This window comes from Pteropus alecto, unplaced genomic scaffold (genome assembly GCF_000325575.1).
Source record: "Pteropus alecto unplaced genomic scaffold, ASM32557v1 scaffold134, whole genome shotgun sequence".
In the NCBI taxonomy this organism is placed as follows: Eukaryota; Metazoa; Chordata; class Mammalia; order Chiroptera; family Pteropodidae; genus Pteropus; species Pteropus alecto.
In genome coordinates this window covers 4,015,531-4,038,080 of record NW_006436283.1, presented here as the reverse complement: position 1 = coordinate 4,038,080, position 22,550 = coordinate 4,015,531, and the positions used below count along the sequence as shown (strand labels likewise).

General features: G+C 61.9%; 1 protein-coding gene across 2 annotated transcripts in view; it reads right to left on the bottom strand.

Annotated features, from left to right (window-relative positions):
• Positions 1-500: 500 nt before the first annotated feature.
• The window catches only part of RHBDF2 (rhomboid 5 homolog 2), a 22,635-nt gene continuing 585 nt past the window's right edge, over positions 501-22,550 (bottom strand). The window contains exons 1-19 of one of the 2 annotated variants that reach the window (XM_025047143.1): positions 15,377-15,487; positions 11,251-11,447; positions 8,418-8,583; positions 7,657-7,784; positions 7,021-7,216; positions 6,730-6,933; positions 5,614-5,742; positions 5,126-5,244; positions 4,770-4,964; positions 3,876-3,987; positions 3,586-3,660; positions 3,264-3,425; positions 2,820-2,929; positions 2,620-2,683; positions 2,433-2,527; positions 2,149-2,224; positions 1,937-2,037; positions 1,614-1,767; positions 501-1,124 (exon numbers count right to left, since the gene is read on the bottom strand). In XM_025047143.1, coding sequence (XP_024902911.1) covers positions 705-1,124; positions 1,614-1,767; positions 1,937-2,037; positions 2,149-2,224; positions 2,433-2,527; positions 2,620-2,683; positions 2,820-2,929; positions 3,264-3,425; positions 3,586-3,660; positions 3,876-3,987; positions 4,770-4,964; positions 5,126-5,244; positions 5,614-5,742; positions 6,730-6,933; positions 7,021-7,216; positions 7,657-7,784; positions 8,418-8,561 — 2,484 coding nt within the window. In that variant the 5' untranslated portion in view covers positions 8,562-8,583; positions 11,251-11,447; positions 15,377-15,487 and the 3' untranslated portion in view covers positions 501-704. Of the gene's footprint in view, positions 1,125-1,613; positions 1,768-1,936; positions 2,038-2,148; positions 2,225-2,432; positions 2,528-2,619; positions 2,684-2,819; positions 2,930-3,263; positions 3,426-3,585; positions 3,661-3,875; positions 3,988-4,769; positions 4,965-5,125; positions 5,245-5,613; positions 5,743-6,729; positions 6,934-7,020; positions 7,217-7,656; positions 7,785-8,417; positions 8,584-11,250; positions 11,448-15,376; positions 15,488-22,550 lie in introns of those variants that run through there. The other variant, XM_025047142.1, reaches the window with a different exon arrangement.

Genomic DNA, 22,550 nt, shown 5'->3' with positions numbered 1-22,550 from the left:
TGGTGGGGGCCGTCGCAGTCAGAGCTGCCCACGAGGCAGAACACTGGCTGGAAGGTGGGGCCGGAGGGGCGGGAGTACAGCCTCTGCTTGTCAGAAGGAAGCAGGCTCCCCAATCTGCGTCTCCGTGCTCCGTCTCTGCCACAGACCACGGCCAAGGCCGCTCCAACCGCGTCTGGTCACCTCACGGGCAGGCCCGGCACGCCACTAACGAATGGGCTCACAGGGCAGAGCGGGGAGGAGAAACAGGGAGGGGGGCTGCGGTGAGGCAGGGGTGGGAATCTGACGTGACACCTGGCCACGTCCCCGGTGAGGGCACACTCACAGTAACGGTGGGAGAGGAGGCACCAGCAGCAGAGGCTGGTGCGGGAGATGGCAGCAGCCTGAGGACCCTGGGGAGGAGGAAACCCACCCCCAGGAGGTGGCCTGAGCCCTGAGCTGTAGTGAGGCAGATGCTCAGGGTGCCCCCAGCCAGGGCTGGCAACAGAGAGGCCTGAGGGGGACCTCAGTCCCCCCAAGGAACCCGCCGTCATGACCGTCTCCGAGGCAGCCTCGCCTGGTTGAGGGCAGCGCCTGGGACTGGGGCCTGGGCACCGCCACAGATGGATCCCTGGAGAGCGGATGGGGTGCTCTGCAGGCCGGCAGGCAGGTCCCTATGTCGTCGATGCTGCGGGTAGCAGCCTCGCCCGGCCCTGCCGGGCAGGTGGTCAGTGCAGCACCTGGGCCAGTTCGTACTTCTCGCAGAAGCGGCTGGTGAAGGGGAAGCAGGTGAGGTACTCGATCCAGGGCCAATGGATGGGGTAGACGTAGAGCCAGATGACCAGGGAGGCGAAGAGGCCGGCGAAGACCAGCAGCGAGACCAGGATGAGGGCTCGCTTGCGGTACTTGTCGCTGGTGCCGAAGGTGATGTAGGGCAGGAAGGCGAAGGCCAGCAGCATGCCGCTGAGGAAGCCGAAGATGTGGGCGATGTTGTCGATCCAGGGAAGCAGGCCGCACACGAACAGGAAGAGCACGATGGCCGACAGGTTCAGGAAGGCCTTCCAGGGCCTCTCCAGCAGCTGCCAGCTCTGGAAGAGCTCCACGAAGAGGCAGGCGAGGAGGCCGAACTGGGACCCCGCCGGGCCCACCTGGGTTGGGGGGAGGGGAGACTTGTCACTTCCCGGTACTGGGGGTGCAGGAAGCCCCCGACACAGCCAGGCTGAAGCCCTGGGACCTGGCCGTCCTATCTGGGAGACCCTCCCAGGAGTGGGGGCCCCGAAGCTGAGGGGATGGGGAGTGGGAGGCAGGCAGCTGGAGCCGCTGGACCAAGGCTGAGGGGGTTCCGCCATGCATTCAGCAAAGGTGGAGACCTTCCAGTGCCCTGTGCAATGAGGCATGACAGATGAGCCTGCTCCAGGTGGCGAGGGGGGGCGGGGCCAGAGCATGACTCAGAGATGTCACTGCTCCCTGGAGCCCGGGATTAAGGGATCGCCCAACAAGCCCCGGCTTAGCTGTCCATCCGCTGTTGAGCCCAGCACAGAAGGGGTCACGTGTCCTGCTGGCGGACTCTGGGTAGGAGGGGTGGCGAGCAGCAGAGGTGGCCTCCCGTCCTCCCACCTAGTCCCCCGAGGCCCTACCTCTGCCCTGTACGGGAGGAAGATGGCGCTGGCGAGATTGCCCGTGATGCCGCTGAGGATGAAGATGATGGAGATGCGGTGCCAGCCGGCCAGCTTCTCCAGGTCCCGCAGGACGGTCATTTGGAAGATGATAGACACAAAGCAGTGCACCACGCTGGGGCGGGGCACACACCGGCATCAGCCTTCCTGCGTCCACCCACGGCCGCCGGCCCGTGGGGTCTGGAGGGTTGTGCTGGCTGTGCCCTGGCCCAGGCGCCTGTCCACTGGCGGTCCGGGCGGGCAGCCCCCACGGGGTCTGGGGGGTGGGCAGCAAGGAGGCTTACCCAGCGTGGAGGAACAGGGACAGCCAGAGCCTGTAGAACTGGTCCGGGACCTCGGGGTTGAGGAAGGGCAGCAGCCCGCACACCTCATTCAAGCAGTGCACCTGGGGGTGGCAAGTGCGTGTGGGGGTGACCGCCTAGGACCCGCCTGGGTCGGAGGCCCTGATGAGGTGGGCAGAGCCGCACACCCCAGCAGCTGCCGGGCCCTGCCTCACCTGGGAGCAGAGCGTCGCCTCTTCGTGGAAATAGCCGTGCATGAACTCGCAGTACTCCCTGGTGGTGATCTCGCAGCTGGGGGATGGGGGGGCAGGGGGTGTGTCAGGGCCCTGGGGCCCCTGCTGGCACCTGGCCACAGCCGGCACCCCCGCGAGAAAGGCGGTGGCCCTCTGTTGAGACCTGGGCTCTGGGACAGCCCCGCTCCGTCCTGCTCACACCGCGGATGGCCCCGGGGCGGACAAGGAGCACGGGAAGGCCTGGGCGGGGGGCCCGGCAGGCTCACCTGCCCTTGGTGCCGATGCAGCAGGGGCGGCCCTTGATCTGGCAGTCCATGTGCAGGAAGCCTGTGTGGTTACTCTTGGCCTGCTCTGTGCAGATCTGCGAGGGGGTCGTCAATGGGGGTGGGCCTGTGTGTCAGCAGGGGTACACTCCCCGCCCTTCTCGAATCACTCTCCACCCCCGATACTCACGGGCCACTTGGTGATGTCATCGGGCCAGATGTGGGCGCCGCTGGAGGCTGGCTCCTCACAGGTTCTGGAGGCAGAGGGCAAAATGAGGGGCTGTGGCACCCCCGGCCTGCATGGCCACCTGCCAGCGGCCCCGCGGGAGCACAGACAACGATGCTCAACTCCACGGTCTCAGCCCCGCCGAGGTCGACCCTCGGCTGTACCTGGGGTCCTGGTGACACACAGCCCCTGACGTCCGCTTCTGGCCCACCTCGGACTTGTCCATGGGGGGCCCGGTGTCATCTTGCCACTTGACGAAAGTAGCCAGTGTCTCCTGGAGGAGAAAGGTGGGCTGGTCATGCCAGGACAGGGCCACCCCCACCGTGTTCAGAGGACCCTTCGGGACATGCCCATCTCCCAGACCCCCGCCCCTGGGAGACAGTCCTAAGACCCAGCTTCCACTTCTCGGGCTGGGGAGGTCGGCACCCGCCCCGTGCTGGGCCATTTACGGATGTGTGTAGGGCTGTGTATGGGGGTGCACGAGGCTGGGAGGGACAGAGGAAGGAAGAGGGGACATGGTCACTGTCCTCGAAGGGCCCCTCCCCCAGGGCGAGCAGCCGCGGGGCAGGGGTTGGCGGGCCTGGGGTGCGTGGCGGCCCCTGCCCCACCGAGCAGTCCTTCCGCTGCGTCTGGATGCAGCCCGAGTGGTCGTTCTGGACGCAGCAGCCCGAGCCCCGCTCCAGGTCTCGCTCGTGCAGCACCAGCTGCTCGATCTGCCCGTCCCTCCGGATGCAGGGCGAGAACTTGGCCCCCAGGTGGATCAAGTCGATCTGTGGGGGGGAGGGAGTGAGCTCGGGCCCAGCCCTGGCTCCGCTGAGTCTCTCGTGATGGGGGGAGGGGGCTGCTGGGGAAGCTGATCCCCTCCCTGCCCAGCTGGAGGGGGCGACAGGGGTGCCCTGCTGAGACCCTGGTCCCCCCCAGGCCCCTCACCGAGCTGGGGCCGATCCAGAAGTTCTCCTGCTGGATATACTTCACGCTCTCATACACACCTTTGTTCCTGAGCACCTGGGACAGAGGGAGGGGCTCAGGCGTTTTCCTGTCCCGGGGTTGGGGGTCGTCGGGGACCCTGGGAAGGGGCCAAGGGGCAGAGCAGCAGGAGCCCAGCATAGCTTCCTGTCTGAGCCAGGCCGTTGCCACGGCAGGAGTGGGGTGGCCTATGACACGGAAGCCTCTAGGGAGGCTGGGACCCCCGGGGCGGAGCCGTCCTCAGCCCAACTTACCAGCTGGGTGGTGACGTGCTGTGCGAAGCCCACGGGCGCGATGCCATAGGTGCCGATCACCAGCAGGGTGATGACGATGTGGACGAAGGTCAGCCAGTAGGTGAAGTAGGGCCTGGGGCAGAGGCCTCGCGCGTTCAGCAGAGCCACTCAGCTTTCGGCAGCTTCCCGCCCTCCCCTTCCACTTCCTGCAACTCATCCCTCGCTACGGCGACTTTCAAAACACGCCTGTAAGTGTCTCTCCCCCAGTTTAAAACCCTTGGATGGCTTCCCACAGCCCTTGGGATGAAGTTGAACATCGGCCGCCTCCCACTGGCTGCGAGGTCCACCTCCCCGGCCTCGGCCTCCCCTCCTGCGGCTCCTGCAACACGCCCTGCTCCCTGCAGCCCCAGGGCCTTTTCACGGATGCTTCTTTGCCATGGATGCTCTTCCCGTCTGTTTTCGGCCACCTAACTGCTGCTCATCCTGACTGCACCCCTGCCCCCAAGCTGTTCCCTCCCATTCTGTCCTCCTCCTCCAGGACACGGACCAGGCCTGTTATCACCTGATTTTTTTTGTAATTTGGGGTCTACTGTCTATCGGGTCACTGCGATCGTCCATTCTGCAAGAACTGCCCGTCCCCGATCCTCTAGCCTTCCCCAAGGTCCTCATGTGTGTCTTCCCCCACGGAGCCCTCCCTCATGGTTACAGCTTCTCGCTGCCCCCCTGACCTACCCCGCCCTCCCCCCTGCCCTCTGCTAACGCTGTTGCAGGGCCTGTGTGAACGCTTGTTGCCGGACTGCTGCCCGAGAGCTAGGGAAGCGTGGAGCAGAGGCAGCGAGCGCCCGAGGACCCCTCCCGGGTGACGCTCACGCTCGGGGAGGGGACAGGCCCCAGGACGGGGCCCCTCCGGCTCACCGGTGGCTGTCGAAGTTCTCCAGCTGCCGCTGCACAGTGCTGCTGATGCTGCGGCGGTAGCTGCGATTCAGCCAGTTGCCCACCACGCCCAAGCCGTAGTGCCGCTTCTGGCGGTCGAAGGCAAAGTGCTTCACCTTGGAGGCGATGCGCCTGCCGCGCTTGGCCCTGGGGGCCGGGGCGCGGCCGTGCTCCTTCCTGCCGGGGAGGGCGGCTCTCAGCCTGATGCTCACCCCACACACAGCCCGGAGGAGCCTGTGGCCAGGGGAGCCTCCAGCAGCAGCGCTGGGCTCCAGGGAGCCTCTCTGCGGCTGTGCCCCCCGCCCCTCCGCCTGTAGGAGCGACTGCCCAGAACTCACAGAGAGACCTGCACCCCATCGGGGGAGACCGGCGAGGCCGAGTGTGGGATCCCCCGGAAGTAGCTGGCGGAGAGTGGGGGAGACTCAAACACATCATCTGCCATGGAGCTCATTTCTTCCTGGGGTGGGGGTGGAGTGGGAGACACAGGAAGAGACCATGTGAGGAGTCACTGTCCCCAACACTGCCCCTAGCAGCTCAGTTCGAGGGCGGGACAGGCAGGCTCTTTGGGAGGAAAGTGAAAGTGCTCGTGTGTGTCGGCCATGATGGTGACCTTCCTGGCCGGCACCCCGTCCCACCCCCAGGTCCTCACTTTACCCGACAGAAAGACGGGGGCCCACGAGCTCCGCAAGGTGGCACGCCCCATCCCACCGACGGGCCTTCGGATATCTCAGGGGCATCTGGCACAGCATGGTCAAGGCCAGGTCACCTCTCCTAGCTCCCAGGCCACCCTGTCCCCCTGCCCGAAGGGCCCACACCCCATGCTTGCCTTACTAAAAAATGAGGAGTCAAACGTGTCTGCACCATCGACGGCATCTTCCTCCAGGAAACTGGGATATGCGAAGCTGCGTTTGACCACCGGGCACCGCTGTCCAGTGGCATCCAGCACCGAGCGCCCCTGTGCACAGGGCAGAGGCACAGGCATCTGGCTCAGGTTAGGCTCCCCCGACAGCAAAGGAATCGTCAAGCTCACCCCGCTGGGGACAGTGCCCTGGAAGGCAGGACCTGACCCAGAGCATGGAGCACCTGGGAGAGAAGGCCGGGGACAGGCCCAGCATCTCCATCGCCCTGGACACATCCAGTTTGCTGTTATCGTCTCCCCAGCAGCTGGCACCCCGCCACCCATCCTGTACCCTAACTCCCAAGGCTCAGGCCAGCTCCCTCCAGTCCTGGCTTCTCGGCTCAGCACACCAGGCCCCTGCCCAGCTCTCGACCCCGTCTCTTGCCACTCCTCTTGTAAATAAAACCACCCCACCGAAACCACAAGGAACCACCTGCCACTCCCCCAAAGTGCCACGCTGCCCTCCTACCTCCAGGCCTTTGCACAGGCTATTCCCTCTACCGGGAATGCTGTTCCCTCCCTTCCTTTCCTGGAAAGCACCCTTACTTTTCTGGGCTCAGCTCAAGTGCCTTCTCCGACACCAGTCCCTCTCCCAGACGAGACGGAGTGGCACCTCCTCTGGGTGGGCCCTGTACTTATCACGCTGAATGACGACATCGCCCTCACCTGGGCCGGGGGCCCTTCTAAGGCGGTGACACTGGCTCGTGGCTCATTTCACTCTGCAGCTCCCGTGCCCAGCACGTAACACGGGCTTGGGAAACGTGGGCGACGAGCACTAACTGCACGTCTCATCTGCTTTCCCAGCTTGTGTGTCTGAGCAGAGACCAGTTTCCCACACTAGAGGGGCGGCCGGGGCTCAGGAGGGGACTGGGGCTAGGACAGGGGCTAGGACAGGAGTCCCCACGGCTCCTGGAGGCTGCAGGGCCCCCTGTCTCCAGAGATTCTAGGCATCGTCCACTGCGCTGGGCACACACACAGGAAGGCGCCTGGGTGAGCTCTTAGGGGCTGCTCGCGGGGAGAGGGTGCGGCCGGGAGGCCCCTCACCTTGAGGAGGGCGGCAGCAGCTTGAAAGCTCATGTGGGCCACAGACACCCTCTTGCGGCGAGGCAGGTGGGAGTAGCCGGAGCGGACGCTGGTGAAGGAGGTGAGGGACAGGACGCCCGGGGTCAGCGGTGGGTGCGGGGCGTGGGGCCGGTCCACCTCGTCGGGGTGGCGGAATGCCCGGCCTCGGGCCAGCGGATCCACGATCTGGGAGGGAGGGCGGCCGTGAGCAACACCAGCTGGCCCCCCGGGCGAGGTCGCCCGCCACCCCCTTGACCCCCCGATGCAGCCGACCTTGGGCATCTTGCAGGGCTTCGGGGACTCGGCGCCCTGGAAGGAAGGCACCTCCTGGCTGGGGGACTCCAGGTCCCTCTGGCACGAGGCCTTGAGGCGGCCGTAGCGGACGCTGCAGTGGTGCAGGCTCCGGCGCTGCCAGTGCTGCCGCTTCCCCTCCCAGTCGTCACTGACCCCGAACCACTGGGCGGTCCCCCTGCGGGACAGCGACGGTGGGCGTGCGCACGCATACGCACGGCAGCGCAGCCACCACGGGGACGACGGGCCGCGTGCCCGCGCAGGGTCGATGTGAGGTGACGGGCACGTGTGCGTGCAGAGCCTCTGGTTCGCAGAGCGGGAGGAGCTGGGCCGGGAAGGCCTCTGGGAGCTTCTCCGAGGGGCAGTGACCCACCTCCAGCTCCTCGAATCCACACTGTGACCTTCTAGAAGGCACGTGGCCCCCAGGGCCTCGGCTTCCCCCCAGTAACGTGGTGTTAGGATCCCACGTCCACCCCTGCAGGGAGAAGCTGCTCACCGATGCCTGCCTCCTACAATTTCTAGAACCGGGACACGGGGAGCAGGGGCAGCCAAGGTCTGGGTGCCGAGAATCTGCAGGGCCACCAGGGGGTGGTCGGGCGGGACAGGCGGGGTGCTCACTTGCGGATGCTCTGAGACAGGGAAGCCTGGCGGCGGAAGCCAGGCTGCTTCTCGGAGCTGCTGTCCTGCCATCGTCCCCGCGGCTCCTGGAGGCTGATGCTCTTCAAGTAGGCCGGGTTCCTGGGCCTCTGCAGAGGGGGGCAGGGGTGGAGGACAGACGGTGGGCGTGCGTGCACAGGTGCACAGTGACTTCACAGAGCCAGGTCCTGGGCTGGGTCTTCTTTGGCTCCCCATGTGAAACCCTGAGAGAATGAACATCAACTCCAATCTACACCCGCGAGCTGCTTTAGCTCTGAATGTAAAATCACTGTTTCCGAATGTTTTCCAGCAAACCCTAGCATGTACTTTCCCAACGCCCTGTTCAGGGCTCCTTCGTCATGCCGTGACGCTCGGAGAGCCCCTGGGGTGAGCGCGCGGCACTGACGCAGCCCGCTTTATGTCCCAGCCTGCGTGGGAGCCCACGCTGCTTCGGGCTCGTCTTCGATGCGCTCTTGATGGCCAGGGGTCCAGCCTGCTGCTTCGTTTCCACACCATCCGAGGTGCCAGGCGCTGTGAGGCCAGGCTGCTGAGGCTGAAGACGCAGGTGCCCGTCACCCAAGTCCCGGCCATCCCTGAGATGAAGTGCCTGAGCTCGGGACCTACTCCCTGTGACATCTGGGGCCAGGAAGGAGCGGTACAGGCCTGAGTCAGGGGCTCAGGAAGACAGACGGGGCCTCCTGTCACCTGTGGCAAGGCAGTGAGCCCCCGGGCCGCCTGCTTACCTGGGGCAACATGCTGGTGTGCTCGTCAGGGGCTGAGGTCTCAGGCGGCGGGATGGTGATGGACAGATTAGGGGGCTTCCGGCTCTGCAGGCGGCTGCTGGACACCGAGGAGACGCTCTCGCCATTCTTGTCAGCGGAGGCCATGGTGGGCAGTGGGGCAGGGCAGCTGGAGTGGAGATGGGGAGACGGGGCACAGGTGTGTTGAGATTGGCAGAACTGAAGGGGCCATGAGGACCCAGGTGCCAGTGTGGGCAGACCAGACTGAAAACAACCTGTAAACACTTGGTTCTCACCTAACTCCGGACACTAAACCATGTGGCAGAGACCAAATCTGGCTGAGCAGGCTACAGCAAGAACGGCTATTTCTGTCCTCCATTCGCATTCCAGACCAGTAGGGTCTGAGGAGTCCTCGGCTCCCTACATTGTTCCATATCTGGTCTCTGCTCAGGCAAGGACCACACGCAGGAGGGCATAGGATGCAGAGCAGTGACCTTGGCCGCCAGGGGCAAGTCTTGGGGGAGGACAAGGAGAAGGCTCAGGTGCAATCTGGTGCACCAGGCCACAAACAGGGGCCCACCACTGTGCACAGAGCAGTCCCTGGGCTGCGGGGGGAGGGAGTGGCGACTCGGCCTAATTCTCAGATAGACTTGAAAGCCATCTGTCCCTGTGCTTTGTGGCTGCCCAGTTCCTTCTCCCAAGGTAACGGAATCTGACACCTGTCAGGTGCTTTTTTTCTTTTCACAGATGAAAAATAGTCTATCCTCATGATAAAAAGTGATACATGCTCTTAACAAAATTAGAAAAAAAAAAAAAAAGATGCAGAAGACTATAAAGCAGAGAGTGAATTCATGGCCTGCCTGTCGCTCATCCTCCGGCAAAGAACTGTGCGCCTGTCCTTCCAGAAGCCTCTCCGCACCTGACCGGGACACACTCACACCTTGCCTTCTGCACACTGTCCCATCAACACTTCCAGGCAGATCTACCTCATCCTTCCTGACAACTGCGAACGTTTCGCCGAGTGGAATGTATCAAGATGTACTTAATTCCAGATTGGTGGCTATTTAGGATGTTTCCAGCATTTCAGACTCGCGTCCAGTGTTAACGGACACTCGCCTGGACGGTCCGAGCACCAGCACAGTCCACAGCGCTGGGAGCAGAACTGCCGGGCTGAGGAGGAAGGGCATCGTGAATCGACACAGATCTTGCCAAATGGCCCTGCCGAGAGATGGCAGCCATTTACCCCCATCTGGGTAAACGCAGCCCAGGCTCCAAGCCCCGCTTCCCCGCTGAGCTCACCAGAATCAATGCCCTCCGCCTGTTCTATTCTCTCCACTCCTTCCCTCGCTCTGCCCTGGGACCTTTTCCTTGCTAAAGTCCTCAGCCCCTTCTTCACCTCACATCCCAAAGCTCCAGGGGCAGGTCTGGTTTCTTTGCGCCCTGTACAAGGCCAGGGACCCCACACTCGTCTTCCAGCGTGGGTGCCGACTCTGGGTGTGCAAGACTGGGGGGAGAGTCACATGGGAGCCCTCCAGCCACGGGCACGTGGGGCCAAGGTGTGGGACGGCAGGGCTATGCAGAAGCCACGCGCTCCAAATCTGCCCGTCTCCTCCGTCCCTACCTGGCCCCCACCGGAGTCACCACCTTCGCTCACCCGAAGGATCACAGTGGCCTCCGGACTCCTCTCTCTGCTGCTCCTCAAGCCCCCACCTCCATGACTGTTCCCCACGCAGCAGAAGTCAGCTTTTAAAAGCGCAAATCACATCACGTCACTCCCTGCTCAACACTGTCCCAGGATTTCCTGTTCCCACTTACACTAAAGCTTAGACTTCTCACTGGGGCCCCTGGGCCCTGCGTGGCGATCTCCCCACTCCCGATCACCTGGCCACTGTGGTCCCCTCATTATCCCCTACCTGCCAAGCTCTGCTGGGAGGTGCTGGGGTTTGTGGCCAAAAGCACAGACCAGAGCCCGGCAGCCTGCACCTGACCGTGGGTCCCCCACATCCTCACCTACGACAGGGAGAATAACTTCCTTCCTCCTGGTCACTGAGTGAACGCATGACACACGCTCAGGCAGCTCGTCCACACAGAAGCCTGTTCAGCTGTGTTCACAGCCACGTGTTCGTCAGAGCCAAAAGGTGGGAGCGACCCGAATACACCCATCGACAGACAGACAACACGTGCTACGCCCACACGCGGGAAGAGTACTCAGCCGCAAACGGGGACGACGCGCTGACACGCTATGACACGGGTGAACCTTGAGGATGTCGTGCCCAGTGAAAGCGGACAGACACAGAGGCCACACACTGCAGGATGCCGGTCACGTGAGCGTGTGGACTAGGCAGATCTACAGACAGAAGGCTGAGTGCTCAGGGCTGGGGGGACACCGGGAGGGGCGACAGGTGATGTCTCATGTTCTAAAACTGACCGTCGTGATGGTTACACATACCTGTGAATAGACTAAAAACCACTGAACTGCATGCTTTAAAGGGATGAATTTATGGGAATTATATGAATTAAATGTGAATTATAAATGTGTTTATAAAACATCTCAAGTAAGTGCTCCCTAAATGCTGGGCCTCTGCCCATGCCGGTCCCTCCGTCTCCAGATCGGATCAGCACGCAGCATAGTACGTGGCTCCTTCTCATCATTCTGGTTCCAGCTTGAGCACCGCCTCCTCCGAGGAGCCGTCCCTGACTGCCTGAAGCAGCCACCGCATAGTCACTGCCGCGCCCCCACTGCCAGAAGGGTACTGGTCCACAGGTGGCAACCCCACCTATGTGTCGAAAAGCAAACAGCACAGCAGCCAGCCCCTCCAGCTACCCAGCTTCCTACCTTCAGTCTGGGCTCAGCTCGCGGCTTCCTGGATCTGTTGCGGAGGTCTCTAGGGCATATTCCAGTCCTTTCTTCACTCTGTGCAGACGCTCTGGGTCAAGCTTCAGCTCTCTGGAGAGGAGGATGTGGGCAGAGACAGGTGGAAAGATGGACGGGAGGCTCCAGGTCAAGCGGGCAGCTCCCTTGGTGCTCAGAGCCTGTGAGAAAGGTCACGTCAGGACCACCGCGTCCCAACACCTCCCCGACCTCAGCGTCCTCATCTGTGAGGTGGGGATAACTCCACCGGCCTCGCGCTGAGGGATTCGAAGGATGCTCGCCTCCTCCACTGGGGTCAGGGTCCCTCGTGCCAATGAGCTGGGCACTCGGGGGGGACAAGCAGCCAGGAGCTCCAGTCTCTGGGCATTTAACAAAAACAAAACAAAACAAAACAAAAAAACCAACAAAATAAACATCTAGAAATTCCTGCTCTGGGCTGGGAACCAAAATCAAGATGGTCCTTCTAGTTTGTTTGACTATAACTATCCTAGAAATATTTAACTTAAACCACCACCACCACCAGGAATTATTGGCTGCCTTCTGATGAAGATTTCTCTTCGATCAGAATAAACCAGAGATTTAAGGCCGCGTTCAAACGATTTGGAAGTGTTTTGTTACTGCTGTTCTGGTTCGTTAATTTATGGAGCTGAAATCCACCCGATGTAAAATTAAACGACTTGGTGGCGAGCCTCTCCGCTTCTGAGAAGTCCTGCTGTACCCTGCCGACATAGCAGGGCACGCGGCAGGTCCCCCCGAGTAGAGCCCCGAGGGCTGTCGGAGACAGGGCAGGGCCCAGCCCTCAGGTGCGCCAGGCCTCGCTGGCCCTTCCCGTGCTGCCCCACTTTGTCCTCAGCACCCCCTCAAGGCAGACATCATCCTCGCTTTCGCTGTGGGAGGGGAATGGCGGCTCAGAGGAGCAAAGTCACTTGTCCACGCTCACACAGCCAGGAGGCGGGGCAGCTGGGACGTGGGGCGCTCTGGAGCCAGGGCCTGAGGTCTACTAGGGAAACTGGTGGCCCCTACTCTCCCTAAAGCTGGGGTACACGTGGGGCTGGAAGGCCCCCATCAGGGAGGCAGAATGGAAAGTCCAGCTCACAGAGAAACTCGGTCAGGAGCCGAGCGCTTTGCAAACTGAGTTCTTCAGAGGCCTGGGTCCCCAGAGGAGCTGCCGTGGGGTGAACCAGAGGCTGGGGGCAGGTGACTCTGGGTGTGGAGGGGGCCCCAGGGCGGGGCGAGGTGGTCCAAGGCAGAGCTGGGGCTCGGGACACTTCCTACTTCGTTTAAGGCTTGACCAACAGATTTGGGCATCCTTCCCTCGTTCCCCAATTGCTGGAGTCCTGACCCCACGCCCCAGGGCAGACTGGCCGAGGGTGATCACAAGCTGACGGTCCTCGGCGTTGGGCAGGCTGACTCCTCGGAGTCCTGGGAGCCGATGCCACTCTGAGCCCGCTCTAGAGACAGCTCCAAGACAACAGCCTCGCCTGGGGCCCCGGTGTGGAACGTTCCCTAGCTTGGCCTCCTCTGGGACCAGGGTGCAGTGAGAGGGCATCAGGCAGGCATTACCTTGGGAAAGCAGCACCAAGGAAGGAGGCAGCGGAGGAAGGCTGGTGGGGGGGGGCTGCCAGGCCCGAGCTCTGATAAGGTCACCAAGGTACGATCCTTCTGGGACTCAGAGCTGAACAGACATCCCTGGAGTCAGCACCCTGTGCCCTTCAGAATCTGCCCTATGCCCCACTCCCCCACCCCACCCCCGACATGCCACGTCCCCCTGCAGCTCCCACCTCCCATTATCTGAGGCCCTACATCTGGCACACCAGGCTCCACCGAGTCTGCCTGGCCAACACCTACCAGTTGCTTTAAGGAAGGTAAAAATGTCACCTCCTCCAGGAAGCCCACCCTGTCACCACCAGATAGAATCAACCACTTTCCCACATGCTCTCATAGCATCCTACAGACATCTGCCTACATGTAAGCGTCCCCACAACCCTGGGCAGCACACGGTCTGACACACAGGTGAGAGGGCAGGCACATGCATGACTACGGATGGTCAGTCCACCCTGGACAGAAACCTGTCACCCCCAATCTTGCAGCCAGCCCAGGACACAGGCCCCTCTGGAAGGCTCCACTGAGCAATGCCTGCCCTGCTCTGGCTCTGTGACCAGTGCAGGGCTGAGGATTGAGGACGCTGTCTTAGGATGAGTCCCCAGTGGACCTCCTGTCCCCCCCTCCCAGGCACAGCCTAGACTCTCCAGCCAGCTCCCCACATCCCAAGGCCATTCTACCCCTGGCTGGGACTCACTGTGCTGCTGGTGGCATCTGTGACCTCCTGATAGGAAAAAAAGGCAGACACGACCCCAGATGAAGGACTGGGGAGATGGGACCGGCCCCAAGGGGTCCCGAGGAGAAGTGGCCTGGCCCTAGAGAGCAGAGTTCGGGGGGTGGGGTGAGGGGAAAGGCGTGGTACCAGGGGAGCAATGCTGTGCACCTCCGTAGGGCAGTCCTGGCCTGTCAGCAGCGCCCCCCATCCCCGCCCACCTCAGCCTCCTTGTTAAACGAGGGAACGGAACAGGCGATGGTCCGGCTTTGACCCCCAGGACCCCCACGTATTTGGCATAAAGACAGCGCTTTCCCCCAGACCCTCTCTGCTATGGAGGGAGGGTCTGCTCCCCAGACCACGTGCCCCCAGCCCACGCAGAAACGGCAGGCTGGAGTACCAGAAGCCCCGTGTCCTCCTCAGGGCTCAGGGCGTGAGGGCTGGGGGGCAGCTGGCGTGCAGGGGTGCTCATACCCACGCTGGGAGCCTGCTTCCCCCAAGTCCAGGGCGTGGATGGGCCCAGGAGGCAGTGACCAGGCAGAAGGAGTGCTGGAGCTTCGAGAGCACCCCGCCCAACACTTATCTCCTGCACCCCAGAAGTGCTTGCTCTGCAGGAAATTGTGACATCCTGGGACCAGGCTTCCTCCTGACCCACAGTCACATCCGCTGCTCTAAGACCCCTGGCCTGTCACTTCGCCCAGCCCATGGGTGGGGTGGGGGGAGGTCTGAGGGCCTGCCCCACCTGACCAAGCCACTGCCACCTGCCCAAGCTAGATCCTGGCCTTGGTGGGGCCCTCCCCCAAAAGGGCCTTCAGCCCCAAACCCAGAGTAATTAGGAGACCCCTAAGGAGTCTGGGTGAAGGGACGGGGCTCACGGTGGGGGTGGGGCAGGTCCACAGAAAAAGGGAAGTGCAGCATTCAGATCACCCCCAGGTCATAAGTTGAGGCACCCTACCCAGTCTGTAACCCTGGAGTCCTCACAGCCAGTAGCGGCCGGGACCAGGCACATGTGACAGAACTGCAGACTCAGAACCCACTTGCTGATGCCACAGGAGAATCCGGTTTCCCCACCAAGGGTGGGGTTGGGCACTGCCAGCTGAGCCCTGATCTGCAAGGTGTCCCGTCCCCCAGGGAGGTCCCCACCAGCACTCCTGGGCCATCCCGGCAGGGTGCTGGAGGGTCCCACCACCAGCTCGGCCTGCCCCCAGGCGCAATTTCACCTGCACGGAGGAGCCTGGCAGGTTTCAGAAGCCTCCCTGGTCCCCACAACCTCCAGGCTCCAAGCACGTCAGCCACAGCCCCAGACAGAAGCAGGCAGGCCCCAGCCAGGAGGGTGCAGACCGCCCGAGGCCAGAATGGGGACAGAGGAGGAGGAGGGGCCCTTTGACAGGGGTGAGCAGTCCCTCCAGAGAGGAAAGAGGCAGACCATTATTAGCCACCGGATAAGAAGATCAGGAAGTTTAGGGAACACCCATGGGTAGGGCTCAGGTCCACTGAACTGAGAAAGTGAACAAGTTACTTCCAGCTGGCCGGGGCGCCTAGCTGCGGGCAAGTGGGCACCCCGGGCAGGCAGGGAGGGAGGAGGCTGGGGCTGCTGGGAGCCTGTCTGTCCTCTGCTGACTCACAGGATGACAGGCAGAGAGAGGGCTGGGGGCGAGGAAGTGGCCTCTCTCCCTGCTTCCCTGCCACAGAAACTGAAACTCGATTTTCCCTCCCTACAGCCTTTCTGGGAACCAGTCATTTTTAGAAAGCTACAAAGAGGAAGCTGGCCCTCACCCGCTGTACGGTCCCCAGTGAAAATCCTGGTTCTGCTGACCTTGGGGCATGGCTCCAGCCCCCCACCCTCCGCCCCAGTACCCGGAAGGAGCTGCTTATATAAAGGCCGTTGCCTAACCTGGTCTCCCTATACGTCCCCGCACCGCCTGCGCAGCCAGTGACTCACCCCTGCCTGCACACCTCTCAGCCCCGGCGAAAGGGAGTGGGGACAGAAGCAAAGGGCAGAACAGTGCCCAAAAGGCTGGCCGAGGGTCTGGGGACAGGATCCGGGAAGGCGAAAAGTGAAGAAACAAAACGGGAAAGAAGCAGTTGGAGGCTGAAGGCCAGTCATGAGAGTCAGAGAAGGCAGAGGACGAAAGGGACTGTCAACAGAAGCCAAACAGAAGCTTCCGTCTCCCTCCCTCCCCCCTGGCAAGCACCCACTTCCCAGAGGTGCTGGTTGGCAGACAACGCACTGCACACACACAGACTGCACACACTGCACTGGCCCGGGCGCTTCAGCCCAGCTGCCCCCCAGGGAGAGGAAACCCAGGACCGCCTGGCCCGCGGGCTGGCACCCGCTGCATGGGGGGAGGCCCGTAGGTCAAAACCCGCACCTTTAAAGGCTTTTCAGCAGGCAAAACTGGAGACCTAGGTTCAGGGGCTTGGTGACCCACCCGTTTTTCGCCATCGGACCCCGGGTTCTGGGCTCCCCTTGACCCAGTTAGAGCGGCTCGGGCGGCGTGGTCAACCACAGACACGGAAGCGGGCGCCGGGTTCCCGCGCGCGGCCAAGAGCAGCGTGTGCGCGTGGCGGGGGGCGGGGAAGGGGGCTGCCCCGTTCTCAGAGCGGCTCAGACCGCAGTGCCCCTCTTTGCACCATGGAGCAGGCTTTCCCGGGATCATACACCTGTGGGGCTGAGGTGTGAACGCCCCATCCTCTGTGGGGCTCCCGGGGTCCAGGAGGCCAGCTGAGGTGGGGAATACCTGAGCCCCAGGTCCTCATATCCTAAGATGCTGCGGCTGCTGGGAACACACAGGGACGGGCACCAGGTGTCCCTCACTGGACACAGTGCTGGGCCCTGCCCACCACGGTGCCTGCCCAAAGGCCCCTCTGGGACCCTCTAGACTCTAGAAGTTGCTGGTGGAAGCGCACAAGGGGACAGCAGCTGAGCAAGGATACAGGTGTCCTGCCCCCGGGCAAGCAGCAGCAGCAGCTCTCAGTCCCCTGGGGACAGCTGTGGCCTGGGGCGTCGGAGGGAAGTGGCCCGGATGCTGTGCCCTGCAGCCCAGCCTCCTCCGCGAAGGTGGCGCAGTCCACGCCAGCTCTACCGCTCCCTGAGCACTGCAGTGAAGGGCGGAGTCAGAAGCGGCCCCTGGGGGCCCAGCGGGCCTCGGTCCTTCTCCGGCCAGAGAACAGGTTACGGGAGGAGTTCGCACCGCCGAGCCCCACAAACGGGACTTTGCTCCAAACACGCATGAAGATTTGCCTCTCGGGGTCTTGGGGTGCAAGGAGTTGGGTCCTCAGCGGCCCCCGGAACTGGCAGAGGCCTAGCGCACGCTCTGGTTGGGGGAAGGACGGGGCGCTGCATGGGTTGGGGAGCAGCGAAGGCCCGCTTCACGCCTGCTGGGGGCCCCTGACGCCGAGTGCCACCAGGCCGTTTCCAGACTCCATCACCCTCGGTGCCCTGAGCAGGGCTGTCTTGTGTCTGCAATGGTGGGGTCCACCCAACTTCCACCTGCCTTGTGGCCTGGCTCCAGACAGTGACGCCGCGGTCCAACCGGGGACAGGGTCTTAGGCACAGCCCTGACAGCTGTGTGATCTTGGGCAAGTCACTAAACATCTCTGGGCCACCCTTTGTTTACGCTTAAGATGCTGAGTAGCCGCCCGGGGGTCTGAAATCTAGGTGCCCTTGTCGCCACTGGCTAGGGCTCACCCCGGGAGCACAGGCAGACGACAGCCAAAGCCTCGCCACATCTTACGAAGACGGAAGCACCTTGCCCAGCGTCCCTCGGCCAGAAGTCAGGCCCGGGGCTGCCCTGGATCCTTTGCCTCCACACACTGGGGACAGGGCCTGGTGGCCCTCGTTTCTGGAGGCACAGGTCGCCCCTAGCAGGGAGGGAACATGCCAGGCAAACACTTTCCAGCTTGTAAAGTCATTAAGAAGCTAATAAAACTTATTTCTCAGAACTCTGCCCCCGGGCTCACTGGTTCCCTAGTAGAGGCTGCTCCCCCGGCCCCCCGCCCCAACCAACCGCATGGCTCCTAGGGCTTCCGGGCACAGGCCCATTCGGGCCACTCACATTGGGGGGCTTGCAGTTACCTACTCATCACCCCCCCCAACCTTGCTTTGGAGCAGCTGAGGTTCTCTTGTTGAAGAATGAGGGCTGGGGGTGGGGCTGGGGTGCTGGAGACAAGGCTCCAATGCTGGCTTGGCCACCTACCCACTGGGACACCTTGGGCAAGTTACCACTTCTGAGCCTCAGTTTTCTCTGCTGTGAAATGGGGTGATGGCCTCCCACAGATGACGTGAGATCAGGAATGAACAGTGCCAGTAACTGATACGGTTTCTCTTATCCTTGGCTGACCTCCGCTGTCACCGCTCACTGGGTCTCTGTATCTGAGCCAAGAACCGCAGAGGTGACAGATCTCTATTTGACTGTGGGGAAACTGAGGCTCCGAGAGGTTAAGTCACCTGTCCAAGTCTCTGTAGTTAAGAGGTGGTGGGGCTGTGACCCCCCCGCCCACACACACACACACTCACTCACTCACTGCAGCCTCCTGACACCCTGGAACCGGATGAGAATAAGTGGCAAAAGAACAGGCCTGGGTGGTGACTCTGAGCAGTCCAGGTCTGGGGGTGAGTTTGGGAGCGCGGGCCTTTGACTCATGAGCCCCTCCCACCTACCCGGCCCCGGCAGAAATGACATCGCCTAATGCTTGGGTTGCACTTCTCAGATTATCACAGAGTTTTCACATTCTCTCATTTCTGTTCTTATCTCATTCTCTTCGGTGGTGGTGGCGGTGGCGGGTGAGGTCAGACTTCCTTCTGAGTCCCGCTCCAGCCCAATCCCACAGCCGACCCCCCACCTCGTCCTCCAGGCCTTCGGGGGCCACCTGGGGAGAGAAGAGGCGCTTCCTGCCAGGCACCAGGGTCAGGCGGCCCGAGGATGCTCTTGACACAGCCTCTGGGGCCACACGTGGGAAGCAGAGAAGAAAACCAAGGTTCTGGGCAGCTTGCCCTGCACCCGGCCCCAAGAGCCCGGGAGCGGAGCTGAGGGGCACCACCTCAGTGACCCCCACCCCTCCGCGCACACACCATCAGGACACACACGCTGGCAGGAGGGCAAACCTCTGGGCGAGGGTGGCAGTTCACGGCCTGACCTTCCCCTCCTTGACCAAAACCCACCCTCCGACCCCTGGGCCTCCACGGCACTGAGGTGCCCCCACTCCTACGGAACGACAGCCCCACCTTTCTTCAGCATGGTCTCATCCAGCCCCCCAACGGCCCACGAGATAAGGGCTCCATCGTCACCACGAGTCTGCGCCAAGGGTGCACACACACGCTGACAGCAGTCACGACAGCGTTATCACGACGGGGTCCTCGCCATGCTCCTGGCAGGCCGGGCACTGGGCCCAAGGCTTCACACGAACCACCAGCAGAATCTTCACAGCAACCCTCCCAGGCAGACGACTGTGACTTGCTGTACAGCTGGGGAAACTGAGGCACAGGCTATTTAAGTGACCCCCATCCTACTGCCCACACTCTCATAGACCAGGATACCTGTCGGCCTCTGTGCCTTGCACCTTGGCTCCCCAAGCTGGGAGTCATCCCTTCCCACCCACCCCCTCGGGTCAGCGTCCCTGATCGGCCCACCTTTAGCACTGCCCACGTAAGAACCAACCACTGTCTCGGGGGGACCCGGAGCATCCTTCCAGCAGCTTCAGAAATGCAACAATTTGCTTCTGGGTCCCTGGATGAATTTACTGAATGAAGGAATGGGCCCTGGAGGCTCCCTGTACTTTCCCAAGGACGCTCATCTAACTCATCTCTCTCATAGTGAGGTGACAAAAACTATGGGCAGCCTGGGAAAAGCCTGTGTTTTCCCTAGAGACAGGGCAGGCAGGGCACCTCCTCCTGGCCTGCATCCTGTGAGCCGCCTAGCCTGGCAGCCTCCCCGCCCTGGCCACCAAGCCAGGTCAGCCTGCACTCCAAGAGGGCTGATGTCTCCACCTCCTCCCCCGGCCTAGCCCAGCTGGATAGGAAGCTGGGAGCAGACGAGTGAGCTCACTCTGGAAATCCCCAAGGCAACGCTGAGGCCACAGAGCCCCACGGGGGTGTGTGGGGTGGAGTGGAGAGAGGCGGCCGGGAGAGCACATTCCCCAGCGTTGCACCATGGGGCGGTCAGGGCCGTGACCATCCCCATTCCACTACTGCTCATCCCAACCGAAGGGAAGGGACAGGTGGCTGGGAGCAGACGAGTGAGCTCACTCTGGAAATCCCCAAGGCAACGCTGAGGCCACAGAGCCCCACGGGGGTGTGTGGGGTGGAGTGGAGAGAGGCGGCCGGGAGAGCACATTCCCCAGCGTTGCACCATGGGGCGGTCAGGGCCGCGACCATCCCCATTCCACTACTGCTCATCCCAACCGAAGGGAAGCGACAGCACATCCGAGTCCCTCAGACATGAACCGGTCCATGCACGCTCAGACACACACACCACTTCATCTCCTCTGGGGCAGAGTTTACACAGCAAGTTGACAGAAATCTTGTGAAGAGGCGACAGCAGTGCCCAGAGCTCTGGTCACAGCAAAACACGGCTACTGACCGGAGCCAGCTCAGACCCCTAGCCTCTGCAGTGTGTGCAGTGTGATTTATTCCTCTTAGAAGAGGAGAAATCCTCTCTTGGGCTGTGAGTGTGTGTGAGACCAGGTACAGCTGCAGCTCGCAAGTGAGCAAACCAGGTAGGAGTCACCTGGTGGTCCCTTTACAGGCCGGTGGCGCTGGGCTCGCTGCTTACTTCCTGAGCTACTTTGAGCAAGGCCGAGTGCTGCCTTATGCCTCGAGGGGCACACGACAGCTGGGGGCCACAACTGTGGCTTTGTTTTTCTGAAAAGATGGGAGTCACACTCCACCCTTTGAAAATTAAAAGACCTAAAAAAACCCCAAAAAGCAGAAGTCAAACCAGAAACTGCCACCTGCCCTCTCGCCCTACCAGGGCTCCTGGGCCAGGAGGACAGAATCTAGAAGTAAAGATGACAGCGGGCAATAGATACTGCCAGGAAACGAGATGGAGGCCAGTGGGGTGGCCTGGGCACCCACTTCATCCCATCCTGCCCGTGACAGCCACACACCCCATTCCCCGAAAACTGGGAGCACATTCCTCCAGCCAAGCTCAAACAATTCAGAGTCATCCCTGCCGGCAGGGGTGGGGGGGCGGAGAATCTCCCTGTCCTGTGGCTTCGATGTCCTCCATCTCTTACCATTGTTCAGCTCACTCCAGGAGTGGGGGTGCCTCGCTCTCCCACCCCGTCTTCTAAGCACAGTGGAAATTTTTATTGCCGGAAGGAAGCAGATCGGGGAGCCGCGCGGAATTAGGAGCCTTGTTATACCCCTTGGGTATTATTTTCCTGGGTAAATACTAGAGGAGTCAGGTGTGCGTTTAGAAGGGAAAATTCCAGCAGGTCACATGGCATCGGGCATTCATGCCCATGTCAGAGATCCAACTTTGGAGAAATCTGTGAGAACACAGCTCATACCTGGGGGACGTCTGAGCCCCTGTGGGAGGCTGCCCTCGGGGAGCAATACTCCAGGACAGCTCCCAGCCCCTCGCCTCAGCTCCTCCCCGGCACCCAGACCTGCCTCCTGCAGGGCCCACGGTTTGAGCAGGGAGAGGCAGGCTTATGGCACCAAAGGCAGCCTCTTACTAGGGGAATAACTACCCTCACAACTCCTTACTCTTATGTAGTTTTATTTCAAGTTCCTCCCTTAACGCTGGGGAAACTGAGGCAGGGAGGGGACGTCAATAAGAAGTACGGGCATATATCTCAGAGATATTGCCGGAGTTTAATCTTTTTACTGGCGGAGGCTGTTCAATTTGTAAACAAACGAAAAACACCTGCAACGTCTGTGGTGTGCGGTGAAACGAGGCATGCTTGTCGCCTGATGGACCAGGTGTGGACGTTTCGACCGGATCATTTTTGGTTGTGGGGGCCGCCCTGTGCATTGTGGGATGTTTAGCAGCATCTATCCACTAGGTGCCAAATAGCGACAACACTCACCCCCCCCTCCCCGGAGCTGTGACAACCAAAACCACTTTAGATATTGCCAAATATCCCCTGGCCGGTACAGTCAGCCCCCGGGGGGTTGAGAGCCACTGCTCTAAACAAGCTTCACTTTCCACTTCTCCCTCTGCCCTACCTCTAGAGAGTGACAGAAACATAACACAGATGCTGGGCTCATTATTTTACCAGCAAAAGTCACACACACACGCACAGGAGTCTTAAATCTGGCCATTTGGGAAACAGTAGCCAGTCCACGTGTAGGGTCGATCCCTCAAGCCTTTCCCTCCTCAGACACTCTCACCCTCCAGCCTGCTCCCTTAGTCTTTCACCCAGTTAGGCAGGGGCTAAGACCCCCTCTGCCCTGGGGTGGGAGATCTGTACCCTAGGAGACATCCCTCTCTAACCTAACCCAGCGCGACGCCCTGGAGAAAAAGAGGGGGCCAGGCTTTCCAAGGCCCTCGGTCCAGAACTCAAGACGCCTGAGTGCAGTCGCTGAGCTCCGGTGCAGCCCTGCAGAGCAAGCCCACTCTCCTACACCTGTTTCCACCTGAGCCGGGCTTCCCGCTGCTCACCCCGCAGAGAGGGGAGCGGATCTGAATTCCAGGGCCTCCTGGGACGAGGGCGGGGCTGTGCAGCGCTGCCCTGGGGCAGTCCCCTTTCTTCCTCCCAGAGCTTTAAACTTCTGCCCAATCATCGTGCCTTCGCATCTGGTGACCCCGTGGCCCAGAGAGCCCTTAGGCGTCTTGTCCGAGCTGAGCCCCAGAGGCCCGCGGACCGCGTCCCGAAGCCCCGTCCGAGTCCAAGCCCGACCTCTGGCCTGCGGCTTGGCCCACGTGGGGCCCGAGCTCTCCGCAGGGAGGGGGACGCCCTCGCCAGGCGCGCCCCGCGCCCCACGGCGGGCTTGTGCGCGCCC